The sequence below is a fragment of the Ostrea edulis genome, chromosome 3, assembly GCF_947568905.1.
Source record: "Ostrea edulis chromosome 3, xbOstEdul1.1, whole genome shotgun sequence".
In the NCBI taxonomy this organism is placed as follows: Eukaryota; Metazoa; Mollusca; class Bivalvia; order Ostreida; family Ostreidae; genus Ostrea; species Ostrea edulis.
This window is the reverse complement of record NC_079166.1, coordinates 80,184,964-80,199,243: the sequence shown is the minus strand read 5'-3', so window position 1 is coordinate 80,199,243 and position 14,280 is coordinate 80,184,964. Positions and strand designations below refer to the sequence as shown.

Sequence of the window (14,280 nt, the reverse complement as noted above, 5' to 3'; positions counted from 1 at the left end):
GGCAAAAAGCTTCCCCAATTGAAAAGTTTAAAGTATGGACAAGAAAATGAAGATAATGCATTTACGCAATATGTTAATCTGAGTAAGGGAAACAATGAAACAACAAGAAAAAGTGGTTTCTGGATAAATCCCGAGTACCCTGAATTAGGATGTAGCCCAGATGGACTAATCTATGATGCTAACAATAATCTTATTGGTGTTTTGGAAATAAAATGTCCATTAGTATTGAAAGACAAAGACCCATTATGTATAGAGAGTCTAAAGCCGTGTCAACGATTTAACTTGTGTTATACAATAGAGAATGGTATCCTGTCTTTGAAAAAAAACCATAAGTACTATGCTCAGGTTTAAATGCAAATGGGACTTTGTAATGTGAAATTTTGTAATTTGGTCTAGTGCAAAAACTTTGATTCAGAGAATCCATTTTGATGGAGAATATTGGCATGATCTCCGAGATAAATTAATTTTATTTCATCATAAATGTATGATGCCGGAATACCTAGAAATGAGGATTCCAAGAAAACTCTTGCCAGTAGAACTTTAAATACATGTATATATTGCAAGTGTTCATCAGTGCAAATATTCATACATGCACCTGCAATTTATAATGATAAAGAGTAAAATAAATAATGTTATTATTTTCTATGAGATACACATATGATATATCAAATGTCTTGACTTCTTCATTTACATGTATTTTTGTACATAAAAAAGCAAAAAAAAATAATTATAAATTCAGATTTTTATTGGTTTTGAACAGTGTCACACTTTCACAATGTGTGAAAAGATATGGACTACATTTGTAAGTTTCAGAGACCACACTCAATCCACAAATCTAGAGGTCTCCAAAAGGCCTTCCATAAGGGTGGGACTCCACTCCTTGTGAAAATTGCCTCAAATAAATAAAACGTGTATATGTAAAATTTTAGTCGCTCTTGCATGAATATTACCAAAATGTACATGTACATTACGTAACATTTAACACAAAGATACAGACAAACTTGTGACCACAATACCCGACTTGGGCCAGGGACATGAAATGTGGTGGGGTTAAACTAGTTTAGTGAGATCTCAACCCCCCCCCCCTCAAACAAGTGGTCAAAAGAAAACAAAGGCAGTAAAAGACGAACTATAATAATCAAGCAGATATTAGCCCAATCATCTGAACCACAATAAATGTACTGAAGAAAAAAATCATGCAACAAAAAGAAGATACTTCTCTAATGAATGCAAGGTCAGGCTGGAATTCATTTATAAATTTAGAATTATTTTATCAAGTTTAATGTTCAATGCTCATTTTACAAGTGAACTTTGGTAATTGACTAGAAATCCAATTATATGCACTATTTCTGTGGCTACTGGTTTGAGACTAAGAGGTATTGTTGCTCCTATTATTTAAAATTTTTTCATGCGCTCAATTGCTCGTTCCACATGAATGCGTACTCGTGCAATGCGTTTTGTCAATATTTCTTCTTGAGGGGTTAGTCGATCTCTTCCTGAAAGAAATGGTGGAATGTTAAGGTCTACGTTTCTTGGGTTCAGTATATCCCGAATCAAAAACCCTCGATCCGCTATCACCAAGTCTCCAGGATTAAGCAAGTCAGCCAAACCAGACTTTACAGTTATCTCCTTGTCTGATATACTTCCCTCATATACATCTGATAAAAATGTAACTGCTCCTGTAGGTGCAACACCAACCAAACATTTCAATGTTGGATTATTTTTATACGAGGAATACATATTACCTTGCTCAGCAAAATCCCGTGATGACTGAGTAAATATCTCAAAGCAATCAATTATCACACGGACATTTTTGAAGGACCTAAAGCAAGCAGGCAAATGTTTTTGAATTAAAGCCCTAGATGGAAACATTTTTTTTACGAAATACCACCAGTAACTTTATATAAATATTGAATCCAAGTGTTAATTGTTGAAGAGACAGTACTGATGCTTACTCCATATATGTATGCAAGATCTTTATTTGGAAACCTATGCCTTAACTTCATAAGAACCAATAATAACTGATTTCTTGTCGATAGTTTGGTTTGTCGTTGTTTTGAGTCGTTTCGTCTTTTCTTTGGTGATTTTGTTCTATTTCCTTTCCAATATTTCAGTTCATATACACCTCCGGCATTTTCCAAGACCTTAAAAAGTGGTTAAATTGTTCAACATTTAAACCTGTGTAAAATTTAAAAAGTTTTCCTTTTGTTGCCAATTGCTCGTAATCAAACTTGTTTTTGGTGTTCTGTTTTTGCGGACTCTTTTGCTTTGAATGCCCTTCATTTTTCCTCAGCCTTCTCTCAATTTTATTGGCAAGAGTATCACTGCAATGAAAAGTAGTTTGTGTCCCACAATCTTGTATTTGTGTTGCACAATAAATTGCGTTCTTTTGGGTCTGCTCCTGTTTGACATGTTCCTGAGAAATTCAAATGTACATGTGTCATTCAAAAGTTATGAGACATATTTAATGAGAATTTTAGTCTTTACAAATCCTTAAGTTTCAGACAAAATATACAAAAATAAGACATAAAATGAGTGTCAAGAATATTATATTCGAGATATTTGTTTAAACTGAAGAAAGTTTATAAATGTGAATATCTACGAATGCCATTCAAAAATGGTACAATTAACATGTAACTCCTTTTGATGTTATGAATGCAGGTATGCTTTACTTAAAATGGACAACAGTTTGCAGGTTTCAGGAAACTGAAAAAAGAACTTACATTCTGATTCATATCAGACCCGGTCCCAGTACATATAGTGTCAAACTGATCATGGTTGACTATAATTGTTCTGTTCTCGTTAATATGGCCACGATGCATATCACAAGTGCTAGTAGAAGTTGAAGGTATTCCCTCATCTTGTAAGGATAGTAATGCTTCTGACACGTCCTTTAACATTCTTTTGGAAACAGGATTGCTCCGTGGAGTGGGTGGTTTCCTTTTCCTAGCGAATTTTCCCCCCTAAAAATAATATTGAAAATTGAAAAAAATACTCGTTTGTTTTGTTCACAAAAACATATTTTGGCTTGAAATTATGGCTCTTGTTGAGACTTCTTAAGAACATTTGTTTCCTGGTACATGTAGATACAAACCATTAAATTTTCATTTTTTTTTTTTTTTTTTTTTTTTTTTTTACATATTTAGGGGTGTTTATATGCCACCGTAAATTTGTTTTAATAACCCATCGTTTTTGGGCATAATAAACAAAAAGGCAAAAAATAAAACTTGAAAACTATAAAAGACATGAATACTATTCAACGTGCAGTCTGATTTATGCCCCCCCCCCAATATACATGTACCTATTTCCGCAATTTTTTGGTTTGAATTTATACCTGATTTGGCGTTAGAGTTGCTGGAATGGGATCAGGATGTTCTGCTGTCGGTCCATTTCCACCCACAAAATGTTTACTACATATGTATGTCCATCTTGTAACCTTTTCAACGGTAAAATATTCCCTGCCACACACACGCGCCCATCGCTGACATTTTTCCAGATTCCTCTTGGGTTTTGGAAATGGTATCCAAAAAAACCCAGTCATATATTCTCGATCAGCATATCTACTGTCACTGTTGCATATTCCATAACAGCAGTGTCTTGTTGCACCGTGTGTTAGCTTTTTTTTCTTTTGATATCGGCGTGGCCATTAGGAATGTAGTACACGCTGTCCAATGTTTGTACTACATTTGATAACGAGGCTGCGCGTTATTTTTATCCTATCTATAATTAGGTCTTATCAGTGATGCGCGATCTTTGCTATAAAATAATTTCTGAAATATAAAATCGCGGGGAGTTGGCAATGAAAAGAGAAAAACAGAACCAATATCTTCCGACGTACTTCAACAACTTACAGATGCTAAACAGATGGGAAACGGCAAAAAAAAAACTTATTTCATTATAAGGTAACAGTTTCCCTAAGGAAAAAAAATAGCAACGTCAGATCTGTAAACATTCCCGTTCATACGATGAAGCCACGTAAACAAAGTTCCACTACTCTTACCAATTATATGAAATAATGAAAACGGGCGAGTTTGGTAAATCCGAAAAAAAAAAAATTCACTTATTTCCAATTTTAGTATTAATTAGCAACCCCTACAGGAGCTGCTTAATATTATATACAAGTACCTGAACAAAACAGGGATAGATGTGACGAGTTTCTCAGCCAAGCAGTTGAGTTTTAAATATTGAAACGTCCACAGATTCTAGACCACAGGAGGGAATGTCCACAATTAATCATCCAGTTATCGTGACCAGTAATGGAATAAAGCTACAAAGCCCAGCCTTTAGCATGTTTCACAATGCCAACATTACTGGAAACATAACCATTAATGTAATTTCATTGAAGGAATGAAATAGTTGTTATATACTTTGATATGTTATTAACAAATCCATTATCTGATTTAACAAAGAACCGGATGTCGTTCTCTACACTGTGTTACTGTTTTAGTATGAATACTAATATTCATTAACATATACTGTGTTAGAATAAATACTATTATTACATTTAGTGTGATATAATGAATATTATTATTCATTAAGATTTACTGTGATATAATGAATACTATTATTTATTAACATTTACTCTGTTCCAATAAATACTATTATTTATTTACATTTACTGTGTTACAATGAATACTATTATTTTTAGTAACATTTACTTTGATATAACGAATACTATTATTTATTAACATTTACTTTGTTACAATGAATACTATTATTTATTAACATTTACTTTGTTATAATGAATGCTATTATATATTAACATATACTGTGTTACAATGAATACTATTATTTATTAACATTTACTTTGTTATAATGAATACCATTATTTATGAACGTTTATTTTGTTATAATGAATACTATTATTTATTAACATTTACTTTGTTATAATGAATAATATTTGAGGCCTCTGCTGGTGGACTGTTAGTCCCTGAGGGTCTCTACAGCCCAGTAGCTAAGTACTTCGTTACTAGCTTGAAAATACTGATGTATATTTAATTGCTGTTATAAAAGTTAGAAATTCATTTAAAAATTAAGGATTATCTCCCTCATGCATAGCTCTTATCCTTGGACGAATTTGGCTCCACTTGTTTGGCACGTTGTTTTTGGCTATATTTAGATCTAAAACGTCATAGTTATTTCGGATTTCAAACATTTCGATTGAGCATCACTGAAGAGACATTATTTGTCGAAATGCGCATCTGGTGCATCAAAATTGGTACCGTATAAGTTTTACATTATTAACATTTACTGTGTTACAATGAATACTATTATTTATTAACATTACTTTGTTATAATGAATACTATTATTTATTAACATTTACTTTGTTATAATGAATACTATTATTTACCAACTTTTTATTGTGTTATAATGGATACTATCATTTATTAACATTAACTTTGTTATTATGAATACTATTATTTATGAACATTTACTGGGTTGTTTTTTTTTTTTGGATACTATTATTCATTAACATTTACTGTGTTACAATGAATAGTATTATTTATTAACATTTACTTTGTTATTATGAATACTATTATTTATCAACTTTTTATTGTGTTATAATGGATACTATTATTTATTAACATTAACTTTATTATTATGAATACTATTATTTATTAACATTGACTGGGTTATAATAGACACTATTATTTATTAACATTTACTTTGTTACACACACAGATCCGTTTCCTGATTTAACAAAGGACCAGCGTGTCGTTCTCTACACCTTGTTATTGTGTGTTGATGATGACAGTGATGTCGTTTTGGATGATGACGTCACTATGGGTGACATTGATGTCAGGAGGACACTGACTGAGTTGGAGGAGAAAGGACTGGTGACACGTGACAGTTACATTTTCCACATTCGGCGAGATACAAAAATAATGAAATCTTACGGAGAAAATTGTCTGCTGAGTGACATAGACAAAGACTTCTACATGCAGGTCGCTTCAGATTATTCCCTATGTATGTATACATTAGAGTATCTCAGTGAGGATACTGACATAGAACAGCCTGTGGACACCCCTATAACGGTGATGAGACTGATTGTGGAGGGAAGGATGTACGATGTTATTGCCATTATTCTGTCGTATGGAGGTACTCGTTTACTCATTAGTTATTTCAAAGTAAACAAATTCAAATAAAGCACATTAGAGGTACGTATTTCCTCATTAGTTAATTCAAAGTGAATAAAGTACATTCTACAAATGATTAAAACATGATATACATGGCGTTGAGTGCTACTCACAAATTAACTTACTGTACGGATTCTGAAAATAACGTTAAATTGTGTTACTTGCGAATCATGGTTTGTACTCGCATGATTAGATGTATTTCTTAATGTTTATATACGATTCATATGTCAAACGTTGAATTAATCTAATATATATTGTAAAAAGACCCATAACTTTAAAATCTAAGATGCATCTTCAGGATTTACACCTCACATTATAATAAATATATGATGATTAGGCTAAGCATATTTCAAATCGCATTCAAAACTGTTTCATAATTAAATGAAACATGGGAAAAGAACGGAATGGGGGCTAGTTGCGTGGAATCAAATATAAATTGCACCTTAGGCAACATTAAACAAATAGCACACTTTACTTACTAGCATATATACCCCCTCCCCCGCAACACAAACACACACACATGCACACACACACACACACACACACACACACACACACACACACACACACACACACACACACACACACACACACACACACACACACACACACACACACACACAAACCCCCCAAAAACCCCAAAACAACAGAAAACTAGTGAACAAAACAAATAACATTTTAATTAATTTCTTTGTATTCAAGTATGACAAGGCTATTATGTAATGATTTAGATACTGAACAATAAGATTTTTCCATTAAAATATCCAGCGATAGTAAACAAGTTTCCAAACTCTCTTCTTAAAGATGGAGTTGGGTAATTTTGAATGGGACGTCTGTCTGTCCTTAACACTCTATATCCTAATTGATAAAAAGGATGAGCGCATCAGTTACATAAAAAGTTAGCTTCACGCCCTGGGTGTAATGTCTTGACATTTTGTATAATGTCCTAGCTGATAAGACATTTTTACAAAATTGATACATTTCTACAACACCCATATTAATTAAGTTTATGATGTACAATTATTATCTTTAACAATTTTTAAAAATTAATTTTCAATGTCATTTTAGGTTTAAAATAAACAAGGGTGTAATATTTTGAACTGGAAGGTACCTGGTGACATGATAAAGTATTTTAATGGTGATGGAAGGGGGTGGGTGGGTGTTTATACTGTTTATAAACACTTGTATACAAGTAAAAACCGTATATAGATATAATTCATTTTCTTTGGTTATGTTTTCAATTATGGCCTACCTGATCAAACTACTATTGTCTGTCTCGTTCTCAACCAGTAATCTTTACAAAGTGTAGGGGTTGCCCCTCGGTCTGGTTTAGCATTACTTTGTGCGTTGTGGTCTGGATGACAGCACTTTGTTTTCATTCTCCTCCATTGCAACCCGAAATTTGCTCGATGATTTTCACAGATTTTTAGCGTCAATGTACATGTACTACTGTCCACGGAAAATATGCCAACTCTATATAGCAGAAGGATTGCCTCAGGTACGTCCAAATATTTACCGTATTGCCCAGGATTTCGTTCGGAGCATTGTAATAGTCGCAAGTGACATGATACATCCTTTGTACATCCATAATATGTCTTACGGCGTGAACGTGTTTGAGGGCGAAGCAAAAAATATTGGCATTAATATCTAGATCCATAACAGGACAAAAAATATTCCGAAATATTAGCACCTAACGTGTGAGGACAGAACTCAATCAAAGTATTCTAACGTACTAGACATTTTCGATCCGCCTATTCATTGAACGCGGGAAATGCTATGCAACTGATGTAAACAGTGTATTGTGGCGTCATATTTCGTGTCGGTGTTTAGCAAATATACCCTTCTGCCCTTTCCCAAATTTGAAACAAAAAATCGCCACCCTTTTGCCATTGAACGCAACACAAAAATTCCCTTTTTTGTACCCCAATTACAAACGTCTGTTTCTTTTGTGAAGTTCGTTTTTCATCATAACCATGCAGTATTTGACCAGGTAAATCGAACAGATCGTAATTGATCACTTGTGTCTTATCCGATAATTGGAAGCACGTGATAACAGTAAACATCCATAGAAACTGTCCAAGTATGATATCATTTTCAAAAAAAGTTTAAACTACTTCAATCTCGCGGTTCGGTATGATATTGTGACACGTTTTTCAATTTGAAAAAAAAAATGGTGACCGTTTTCTTTTCATCACTATATATATGCATTTACCGTTTTGCTTTTACGGTGAACCGCTTAGAATCGGTACACGACTGAAGTGAAGCTAGATGCGCGGATTGGCACGCATCCTGTGTACCCCAAGAAGTATGAAGGGCCAGGGGTTATTATGAGCAGTTTGAGAAAAGCCATTTGAAACCCATGTCATTTCGAGGCACACCATTCCTTCACTGCTTTTATCACAAGAGAGATGTCAGTTTTATTATGAATTTGTGTATTAATTTCCCAGCCATTTTGCACACACAAATACTTGGAAATTCATTGTTAGAACACGAACACGAAGTATTCATCTATGGAAATACCATTCTTAATAATATCTAGAAGATTGCTAAAATTCTTCTGATACGTCAAAATTTGTTAGGTATATCTATAATTAGCGATATGTAAATCAGATAAACAAGAGAGACAAATCAATTTCGCAGAGATCGTGTGACAAGACTATTTTACCGTATCAAAATAAAATTTTAATCTATACGGGTAAAATATAACTTAATCCATATCAATTAACCATGATTCCGGTGTCAATTGACTCTGTGCAATATTTTAAAACAAGGCACAGAAATTCCTGAAACATCGCGCAGCTTCAATTAAACTTTCAAATGACGTTTTTCAGTGTTGATCTTCCGTACGAAAATTTTAAGTTATGGGGAATTGCATGTACATGTACTCGATCAACAGTTAACAAAAACAGGAGTTAGAATATTTTCATTTATGAGTAACAAATAACTTAAGGTAAGGTTTGCGACATTTTGACATGTAGCGAACAAAGTCATGTTGCATATCAGTATGTTCAGTAGGAATTTATCTTTTGAAAATTACTTTTCAAAAAAAGTAGCCCGTGTTGTTTTTTGACCAGATGGGCTTAATTTTGTGATGTTTTACATTTACGTGATCTTTGTACAAACGGGAATATTAGTGTTATAAAAACTAATCGAGGCAAACTTACGGATAAAAAGCTGGTAGAATTCTTAGAAAGAGTATTATCTTTAAGATTATACTAAAAAAATTATTTTAAAACACAAAAAATAGTATTTTTATATCTTTAATAAAATTTAAATTGGTTGCCATGGCAACAAAAAATGCATATTGACCACTTTACAAGGTCTACGTCAGAGAAATTTCACTTTAAACATAATGTTTGGACCATAAACATTTAAGAAACCATATATAAAATTACAACCCACTGGGCTTTGTTTCCCTGGTAACAGATTAAAAAGAATTATTTGATTAATTGTTACTTTGTTTTATAATTGTACAATTTTTTGAAGAGTGCATTGAGCATTTTCATGAACAAACAATTCCAAATCACAAATCTTGACTTAAATTGTAAGGATGTGATGTTTAATACCCCGAACCAAGCGAGGGTTCCCTTCTGCCCCTGTCTGAGGTACTAAATTTCCCTGCCCTTTTGAAGCTGCTCTGGGAATCACTATAAAAAATAATGTGATTTTCATTTTTCGTTGACTTTATAATATTTGTTTACATTGAAATTGGTTTATTACCCATAAAATCAAACCATATAAATTGCATTTAGATAAAACTATGAAATAAACAAAACATTGGTTAAACTCAACGTGGTCATTATTTCAGCTACTCATTTAATATATTAGATATAAAATGCCATCAGTGGATTTTTTAACACCCGAATTAATCTTTATAATTAATATCATTACATGAAATTTTGATTTCCATTTAAACTGCACTGCCACACCAGACTTGCATATCTTATCTGTGATTCCAAAGTTTTGCTTACATATGGCTTTGTCCTTAATTATAAATACATGCAATCAGAGCAAAACATCAATATTCTTTAAATTTAACATATATTTTGATGATATAGCAAAAAAAATTTCTTGAATATTGTAATTATTTTATAAGGCCTCAAACTTCCATAATTACTGCTATGCATGAATGTCAATTACTAGTAAACATTAAAACCAGTTGTTTCTAAAAATAGAAACACGTGAGGAAATACGCAAGTTCCGAGTTACCCAAAAGTTTTTTCCCTTTGTCGAACTCTTCCGCATTTTATAACGTATGGTGGGTACACAATGTATACATTATATCGTAGACTGGCATTGTACGTAACGACTACGTACGATTAATGTAATAAAAGCGTAACTTTTGTTTATATCAATCACTGGTATGCATATTCTGGTTATATCAAGCATAATCTGTTTTAATAAGATCATCAAATTGGCTATTGAATCATTATTCGTTTCCTCTTCTACATGAGTGACGCTTTTATCAAAGGAAGATGGAAATTTACAATATTTGTTTGAGCCATTTTGTTATCCAATACTTATAGACTCACTAAAGTTGCCTTTTCCCTGAGATAGGATGGTCTCAGAAACTCTGGATATCATCTTTTAAGAAATAATACAACGATAGTTATTAGCAAATGTACCCACTGTCATCATATTTTAGGTAATAATTTACGGAAGAGTTTGACAAAGGGAAATAACTCTTGGGGAACTCGGAACTTCCGTATTCCAAAGTACATTTTTCCTATCATGTTACACCCTAAATAAAAAAAAATAAAAAATATATAACGAAATGGAAAATTCTATCTACCCATCTGGACGAATTTAGTGATTTTGCATGTTTTCTCTGAGACATCCTCTCAAGATTCTAAGAACAAATAGTAAATAAAAACGAAGCGATTATGTTACGCGGGAAGATGAAGAGAAATTTTGATATACTGGTTCTTTTCTTTTGATAGAGATGAGAGCCTTCAAATGTCGTGGTTTATTATAACGGAAAAATTGGATTCCGAGGAATGGAATTACATAAAAGCCGCGACACCGAGCAATATGCCATCAAAACTTTTCCAGAAAGTAACTTACAACACATTCAATTTGCCGCAAGAATTAAGAAAATGCAGAGAGGGCTTAAAATATAAACGTAGACATCAAATTTAAATTGCAAAACTTTACGAACAACCTGAAAATTCTACTAAAAACTCTACCCCTTTTACATATTGTTAATCCGACCAATTGAGGCATTCTACCGCACACCATTGATTGATAGCTTCCATTCCAGGAGCGAAAACAAAGTAGTTAGTACCGCAAATTAGTGCTGAAAAATTACAATTGTTAACAAATTATCCACTGTGTTTAAGGTTGTTGGTTTTAGCTCACCTGAGCCAAAGGCTCAAGTGAGCTTGTGTGATTAAAATTTGTCCGTTGTCTGTCGTTGTTGGCGTCGTCATCGTTGGCGACGTCGTAAACTTTTTTTCACAGTTTCGACGTCTTAAGAACCGCTGGGCCAATTTCAACCAACTTTGTCACAAAGCAAAGGGCTTGCAAGTTTGTTCAAATGAAGGGTCTTGTCCCTTTCAAAGGGGAGATAATCACAAAAATGGAAAAACAAGGTGGGGTCATTTAAAAATATTCTTCTCAAGAACTACTGAGTCAGAAAAGCTGAGATTTACATGAAAGCTTCCTGACATAATGCAGAGTCAGGTTTGTAAAAATCATAGCCCCTGCGGGTGTTATGGGGCCACAATAGGAAATCAAAGTTTTACATACAAATATATGGGGAAAATCTTTCAAAAATTTCTTCTCAAGATGTAACCCTTTTTGTCATTAGAAGTGAAATCCAAGTTAATTTTCCAATTTTCATTACGAGTACAGAGTTTGCCAACAACTCTCTAACTCTATCTGCTTCTCTTGTTTTCTTCTCTTTCTGTATTCTCAAAACACTGCCAGAGCAATAGAACTGTCTATCCTTGTGCTAAAATACAGGTACAGAGGTTGTAAAATAGGACCTTTGCTGACAATTTGTTAATGGCGTAGTGATTTCAATTTACGGTATCACTACATGTGAGGTTATAATTACAACAGTTGCTTACAGAGCAATTACAAAGTAAGAGTTTCAATTTTCCGCATCCCCTCACATATAGATAGAGTTGTCAAAACAACAATAAACCAAGCAATGGCATAGTATAATGACCGATAATTGAGAAAAACAAAACAAACACTCCTGTACCTCGTTATCTTGTTACAACAAACCACTTGGCCAGAAAAGCTGAGATTTACATTAAGTCTTCCTGACATAGTGCAGATTCAGGTTTGTGCAGATCATTACTCCCCCCCCCCTCGGGGGGTGGGGGGGATGGAGCCACAATAGGGAATCAAAGTTTTACATACAAATATATAGGAATTTTTGTTAAATCTTTTTCTCAAGAACCACTGAGCCAGAAAAGCTAATATTTACATGAAAACTTTCTGACATAATGCAGATTCACGTGTTAAAATCATGACCCCGGGGCTAAGATGAGGCGACAATAGGGGGTCAATTTTTACATACAAATATATAGGGAAAATCATTAAAAGTTTACATTCACATGAAAGCTTCCTGACCTAGTCCAGATTCAATTTTGAAAAAAATAATCATGGCCACCGGGAGTGGGTTGGGATCAAAATAGGGATCAAAGTCTTGCATGCGAATATATAGAAAAATTCTTTAAATATGAGTGAAAGTGATTCAGGTGGGGGATGTGGCCAATGGACGTCTTGTTTATTTTAAAATGTGTTATATATATGTTTTTGTAATATATTCAACATGGAAGTTGAAGCCTTCGTCGCGTATAATCTGTATAATGAACGGTGAGATAACGAACGATGATCAGTATAATATACACTTCTGTGAATTCAATCCTTTTACGTACAAGACAACCAAGCACAACTTTGGTGTAAGCCAGGCAAGCTTGTCGGGCAGCCGGCGTTTAATAACTTTACAAAAAATATACTACATACATGGTAACTGACTTGAACTAGTTTTATGCAAGTACTGAATCAAATAACAAAATGTCACCCCCCCCCCCCATCATTGACGTTAAAAACCTCCCAGGTAAAACCATGGATGAACTATTTTTTTAAAAAAAAACTATGGAAAACTGTGTCCGAAAGCAAGTGTTAAGTAACGTCTAAGGGTGAATATAGGACCTTATCCATAATTAAATATAATAAAAAAGTGTGCTACGTGCACTTCGTGAGACTGGCTTAGAATGGCCTTACTCGTGATATCGACACGTTATATAAGCCTTCCTATGGCCACGCCTTGTATTACTACGCATAGGCATTCGAACACGTTCCTATCATACAACGTTTTCCGGCTATTCCGGCTGAACATCTATGACGCTTCGTTGTGGACGTCAGCAACTTGAAATGTACGGAAACGTGTTGTTAACACAATTCAGCAATGTTACCGACCAAAAATGTAAATATAAGTAATAAGGTATCATTTTAAAATATTTATCAGGATATAAATACGGGTTGGTACATGATCAAATTTTCAGTTCAACTGATGTTGAAGTTGATGTTCAACGAAGGGCTTTATGGAATTTGATCACGTGACCAACCCGTATTTATATCCCGATAAATATTTTAAAATGATACCTTATTTCTTGAATAACGGTAATGTACAGTACATGTATATTGTATTCCTTGTTGGAGGTATGAGATTGATCGTTATTTTCACCTTTCATGTGTATGTGTAATTCAAACTTGTTTCATGAATTTGTTGGGAAAGGGGGGAACAATAAATCAAGTAAATCTGAGTTATACAAATATCGTTGATTCTACAGTGTACAATGTATATTGATATATATGTATACAATATACACATGTAGACCTAGAGAGTGGGAGATGGGGGTACAAGGACGTAACATTGTTTTTACAATTGGGGGATGCTATGACAAAATATATTTCGACAAGCCTACCATCCTAACGTTTGGTCTAGTACAGAGCTATTGTTCAAAGGTATGTATGTGTGGGTTTCTTTGTTCCAGAAACCCAAGATGTAATATATAGAGCACTTTTTCAGGGCTGATGGCACATTATTTAGAAATTTCAGGATAACTTGAGTTCGTCTGCTCACATGGAGCGTGGTACACTCATGACATACAGTAAAGCTTAAAA

The 14,280-nt window shown here is 33.7% G+C and overlaps 1 protein-coding gene across 3 annotated transcripts in view; it reads left to right on the top strand.

The window, feature by feature from the left end:
• Nucleotides 1-14,280, top strand: part of LOC125673075 (uncharacterized) — a 74,528-nt gene that overhangs the window by 12,792 nt on the left and 47,456 nt on the right. For all 3 annotated transcript variants that reach the window (XR_007369265.2, XM_048909344.2, XM_048909345.2), the window contains exon 4: nucleotides 5,684-6,100. Coding sequence is in view for 2 of the 3 variants with exons in the window: in XM_048909344.2 (XP_048765301.2) it covers nucleotides 5,684-6,100 (417 nt within the window). In the remaining variant the exon portion in view is untranslated. The remainder of the gene's footprint in view (nucleotides 1-5,683; nucleotides 6,101-14,280) is intronic.